At 65.9% G+C, this 5,123-nt stretch overlaps 1 protein-coding gene across 1 annotated transcript; it reads right to left on the bottom strand.

Annotated features, from left to right (window-relative positions):
• Positions 1–857: 857 nt before the first annotated feature.
• Positions 858–3,649, bottom strand: LOC122154274 (PHD finger protein 7-like). Its single transcript, XM_042801623.1, has 9 exons — positions 3,628–3,649; positions 3,266–3,357; positions 3,066–3,167; positions 2,646–2,770; positions 2,396–2,558; positions 2,202–2,305; positions 1,872–1,985; positions 1,602–1,720; positions 858–1,435 (listed from the first exon to the last, which is right to left on the bottom strand). Exons 1-9 carry the CDS (start codon positions 3,635–3,637, stop codon positions 858–860), a joined length of 1,407 nt encoding a protein of 468 aa, XP_042657557.1. The 5' UTR covers positions 3,638–3,649.
• Between the last annotated feature and the right edge of the window lie 1,474 nt (positions 3,650–5,123).

The raw sequence follows: 5,123 nt of genomic DNA, 5'->3' as shown, positions 1-5,123 counted from the left end.
GCCGGAGGGGAAGGGAGAGAGAGCTGCTGCATTGCGGTTGGCTGCCAACCAGGCCTAAACCACGACACCGTCTCCCCACAGGATACAGGGGGGCAGACTCTGCTCCGGCACACCTCCCCCCTCCTTTCTTCCTCCGTTCCCCCACTGACCTTGGTGTTCACGCAGCTGCGGCAAGTCCTCCTCACGAGTCCCACTCCTCCTCACCAGGTCCCTTCTTAAATGCGTTATCACAGAGGTGGAGCTGCTTGGCTCGGCCCTGCTGCAGAGGTAGGGCCTGCTTGGAGCCGGGGGAGCTTCGAGAAGCTTCTCAGAGAGGGCCAGCGCTGTCGCCCCCTCCCCTGCTACCAAAAAACCCCACCGCTCCCTCAAAGCCAGGACAAGCTGGTACAGCAGCACCCACGGTGGGCAACAGGAGCTGGAACTGGGGAAGGGCAATGCCCTTTGGCTACGACTGTAGCAGCACCATCTGCAGCAACCTTCATGTCACACCTCCAGAGGTGACTCTTAGGGGAACTTTTAAAGCAGAGGCGCTTTGCCGCTTGTGCGTTCGAACTTTCCCCGGGGAAGCGGAGCAGGCTGTGGGGCCAGCGAGGCCCGAAGCCCACGGCCATGGCGCTGGGCAGCCGGCCAAGGCCAGCCCGCGAGGAGGGAGGTCTGGGGAAGGTGCTGCCGAGCCCCGGGGAGAAGACAACCCTGTGGGCCCAGCCCCTAATGCTGCCCCTCGGGAAAGGGAGGGGAGGTGGAAGCCAACAAAGGAGCGTGGAATCTCCCAGGGCAGAGATTAACGGCCAACTTTATTGGAGCGGTGGAGGGGGATCAGGGCCAGCAGGCAGGGCCGGCGCAGGGCTGGTCGCGCGTCAGCGTCCGGGCCGGCTGTAAGGGTTCTGGGCCCGACGTCGTAAGTGGGAACGGTCTCGTCCCCGCACGGGCCCGGGGCGGCTGGGGCGGCGGCTGCTCTGGAGCCCTGCAGAGCTGGGGGAGGACCCCGCTGGCAGCTGGCTGGCGGTGCTGGGGCTGCCGGTCTCGGGTACCGGGGAGCCACGGGAGCATCCCGGCACCGACTGTGCGGGGCTGCTGCTCTCAGCCCTGGGTGCTGGTGCGCGGCTCCTGCCACGGCGTCTTGTGCGCCGGCTGTAGGGCTTTTGGGCCCGACGCCGCGAGCGAGAGCGGTCTCGCACGCGGTCGGGCCCAGGTGGGCTGGAGCAGCTGCTGCTTTCAGGCACTGGGGAGCCTTGGGACAGCCCCGATGTTGCCTGGAGACCAGTGCTGCTGGGGCTGCTGCTCTCCGGTTCTGTGAAGCTGGTGGAGGACCCCAATGCCACCATGCTGCTTGTGCTGGGGCTGCTGGTCTCTGGTGCTGGAGAGCTGTGGGACGGCCCCGATCCTGACTGGCTCTCCGTGATGGGACCCGCGACCTCCGAGCTGCCACTGGAGGCTGTAAGGGGAAGCAGGAAGGTCACGGGCACGGCCCCCCAGGCCCACGGCAGGAGAGGCCAGAGCGGTGCCCCCAGCCCCCCTGGAGCAGAGGGGCTCTGCCAAGCCCAGAATGGGCACCTGCTGCCAGGCCTCGCCCGGGGGCACCCGGGTGCTTTGCCTCTTACCGGTGCCCAGGCCAGCACAGCTGTCACACTCCCATATGGCCGTGTCGGTCCCCAAGTGGGAGCAGCGTCTGTGGGTGCCCTCGGCAGCGCAGGAGCAGCACAGGAGCAGTTGCCAGGGCCTGGGGAAACAAACGGGTGCGTGGCTGTGAGGACAAAGTGACCACAGCACGGGATTGTCCGGCAGAGCTCTTGTTCTCCGTCCCTCCGCTTCGAGCCCTTGGCGAGACAGAGATCCTGGGCAGAGCCTGGTGTGCCGCTCGGGCAACTTACCCCTGTTGCTCTGTGTGCTGCCTGCCTCCTGGGCAAAGGCACTCACGGGCATTGCAGCGGCTGTGCCTCTCATTTGGTGCTGCATCTGCAGGCTCCTTCTCCCATGCTGGGGATCTGAAACACAAGGGAAAATTGCTGAGCCCCTGCTGCCCCGGCATAAGGCAGATGCAGGGCGTCCCTGCTCTTCCCCCCCTGCCTGCTTTCTGACTCCTGCGTGAAGCTGAAGCCCAGGCTGAGGGGAGAGCGCGGAGGGCCGGGAGCGCAGGGGCAGTCCCTGGCACGGCACAACGCTGGCACCCTCCTGTCTGGTGGGGCGGGCAGGACACCAACCTGAATGGGATTCGGATGCCCATGGTGAGCATCTCCGTGATAAATGCACGCCTATCTCTACAGACAGGGCACTGGAAGCAAATGCCGGCGCACACAGCCTGTCCCTGCAGGGGAAACATGAGGAGCAGGCGTGAGGCCTTGGTGCTGCTGGGCGCCCGCCGTGCCCACCCCGTGGGCGAGGGAAGGGCTCCTACCTGGATGCAGGCCCTGTGGAACCAGGCGTATTTGCACGCTGGGCACACCATGGTGCCGTAGGACTTCCTGTCCTCAACAGGGTCCAGGCAGATGAGGCAGGCGGTGTTCTCCCCCGGAGCCGCCTCCACTGCCTGCTCTGGGCGGTGCTGCCAGCAGAAGGACCTGGGGAGGCACGAGGAAAAGGAAGGGTGAGGAGGTGGGAATGGCTGGGTCCTTCCCCGGTGGCGGCAAGAAGGGGAGAGGAGGTACCTGTACTGAGTACGGAACTGCGTGACGCATTCCCCCTCCACGGCGCAGGGGAGGTGGAAGCTGCGGTCGCAGCCCTCCTGGCAGCAGGTGATGGCGGCCCCGCTCTCGCCACAGACGAAGCAGCGCTGGAAAGAGCAGAGCAGCCCCCATCAGCGGCAGCCTCAGGGCCTCCACAGCCAGCCCCACGCCTCCGGGCAGGGCGCAGGATGCGGCCCCACTGCTGGGTCAGAGCCCGCGGATGCGACCGGCGTACGAGGCTCCTGTGCTGGGTCTGGGTGGAGGCTCTGTGGAGCTGCTGGGTGCGAGACTTTTGTCCCAGAGCTGCTTGGAAGGGCTGGGATTTCTTTCTTAGGGTCTGGGCTAAGCTCCCACACCGCTCCCGTGGCACCACAGATCTCCCTGAGCTTGTCCGGTTCTCACCTTCTGCGCTGCATGCTCGACTGTACAGCGAATATCTTCCAAGGGGAATCCCATCAGGCCCACGTTGTTGACCTGTTGCCGGACGAGGCCGTTGGCAAAAAACTGCGCAGGAGAGAGGAGATGAGGAGGTGATGGATGAGAAGGAGAGCGTGGCCGGGGCTGCCTGTCGGCAAGCTGGAGGGAGTCCCGGGGGCACTCACCAGGCAAAAGACGTGGGCGCAGATCCCTTGCTTCTGCAGTTTCTCCCCGTAGATGTCCGGGTCAGCCTCTGCCCGGCCACACAGCATGCATGCTGGAGGGGAGAGAGCAAACGACAGCGGGAATGAGCAGCTCACCTCTGCAGGGCCGGGGACAAGCGTCCCTGAGGGCTGGCCTTGCAGGCACGGGTGTCCCAGCAGCAGGTGCCCACGGCCCAGCCTGGGCCCCGCTGGCTGCAGCACCGAGGGGCCCTGTCCCGGGGCGCTTGGGGAGCTCCTGCCTGCCCCTGCCACCGCTCTCGGCCCCACGCTGAGCGCCCCGACAGCCCCTCTGCTATGCTGCAGGAGGGATGCTTTGCTCTCACCTGGCTCCATCAAGTCGGCGGCCTCCTGCTTCCTCGCAGTCATCTCACCCATCAACAGTGAGTGCTGGGAGAGTCGCTGTCCCCGCAGTGCTGGGGTGTCTCTCCCAAGTGCTCCTCGGCTGACTTTGGGGGAGAAGCAGGGCGCGGGTCAGCTTGCAGCAGAGGCCCAGCGTCCCCAGGCACGGGACCGCCCTCCTCCCTCGGCAGCCCCGCACGAGCCCCGTCCACCCCTGCCCTCCCCTCACCTCACCAGGTCGCACTGAGGCACAGCCTGAGCCCAGCGATGCTTTATGTAGGCTTGTCCCCCGCGGGTCACAGTGGCCACAGTGACATCAGCACCGTTGGCCTGGATGCACCCCAATGACGGGCAGGGACGCCCTCAGGAACGTGCCAGCCCCTCGGAGCCGGCCGCCGCCTCACAGGGGTGGGTGCGAAGTGCCGAGGCGGGGGCCCGAGCCCTCGGCACCCCCGGGAGCGGGGCGGCTGCTCCTGCAGCCAGCGCAGAGCCGAAAGGCAGGTCCCGCGGGGCAGCCGTCGAGGGTGGCACTGTTGGCCCAACGGTGCTGGTCAGGCCGTGCGAGCCCAGGGCTCCAGCCCTGGCCCAGGCTGCGGCTCTGCTCCTGCCCTCGGCATGGGGAGCGCTGCCGGCAGGTCGGGGAAGGGGATCCTTCCCCTCTGCACCTGCAGGGCTGCCGCCGGCCCTGGGCTCCCGGCTCCAGGGGACAGAAGCCACCTTGGAGCCCGGCCTGGGCTCGCACAACCCTTCCGCTCCGACGCGGCGCGTGGCCGGGGCACAGCACGGGGCCTCAGGACGGCACCTCAGTGTCGCAGGTGGCCCAACGTCGTCATCTCCCGAAGTCGTCCTTAGCGCTTTGGTGACGTGCTGCCTCCAGAAGGAAAAGCAGCGGCAGCGCGAGCTGGGGACTCACGGCGCAAATGGCCTGCCTTCCTCCGTGGCAATAAACTGCCTTTCAGAGACAGTGTGAGCCCGTCCTTGGTGGGCAGGGAAAGTGCAAATGGCTGCGGGGCAGCTTCGGCGGCGGTTTGGTCCGTTTGAGGGTCGGGAGGCTCTACAGAGGCATCTGCCCAGGCCGGGTCGATGGGGCGAGTTTTGCCAAGCACCGCAACGGGCTGCCCAGGGAAGGGCTTGAGTCACCATCCCTGGAGGAATTTAAGAGACGTGTAGCCGTGGCACCTGGGGACATGGCTTAGCGGTGCCCTTGGCAGCGTCGTCCATGTCAACGGCTGGGCTCCGTGATCATAAGGGTCTTTTCCAACCTAAGGGATTCTGTGATTCTCGTGACCCTTCTGTGATTGCTTCATGACCGTTTGATTACCATTTGCTTTTCATTCATTCGTCGATTCACAGCCCTTTCTCCTCCCTGCACTAGAGAGAGAGGGGCTTGCTGGTCTCCAGCAGGAGGGAAATCCTTCCTGTTGGATGACGGACGCAGCCCAGGCCCAGTATTACATTCCCGTAGAGCACGTGTGACTTT

The sequence above is a fragment of the Tyto alba genome, unplaced genomic scaffold, assembly GCF_018691265.1.
Source record: "Tyto alba isolate M040663 unplaced genomic scaffold, T.alba_DEE_v4.0 Super-Scaffold_36, whole genome shotgun sequence".
In the NCBI taxonomy this organism is placed as follows: Eukaryota; Metazoa; Chordata; class Aves; order Strigiformes; family Tytonidae; genus Tyto; species Tyto alba.
Note: the sequence above shows the minus strand (reverse complement) of the source record. Positions and strands in the feature narration are given on the sequence as shown.

Excerpts from the sequence above, each read along its gene's own strand:
- LOC122154274 (XM_042801623.1), bottom strand. Across the intron at positions 2,306-2,395 it reads TCCACAGGGCCTGCATCCAG|GGACAGGCTGTGTGCGCCGG; the intron begins GTAGGAGCCCTT and ends TTTCCCCTGCAG. Across the intron at positions 1,721-1,871 it reads CAGCACACAGAGCAACAGGG|GCCCTGGCAACTGCTCCTGT; the intron begins GTAAGTTGCCCG and ends TTGTTTCCCCAG.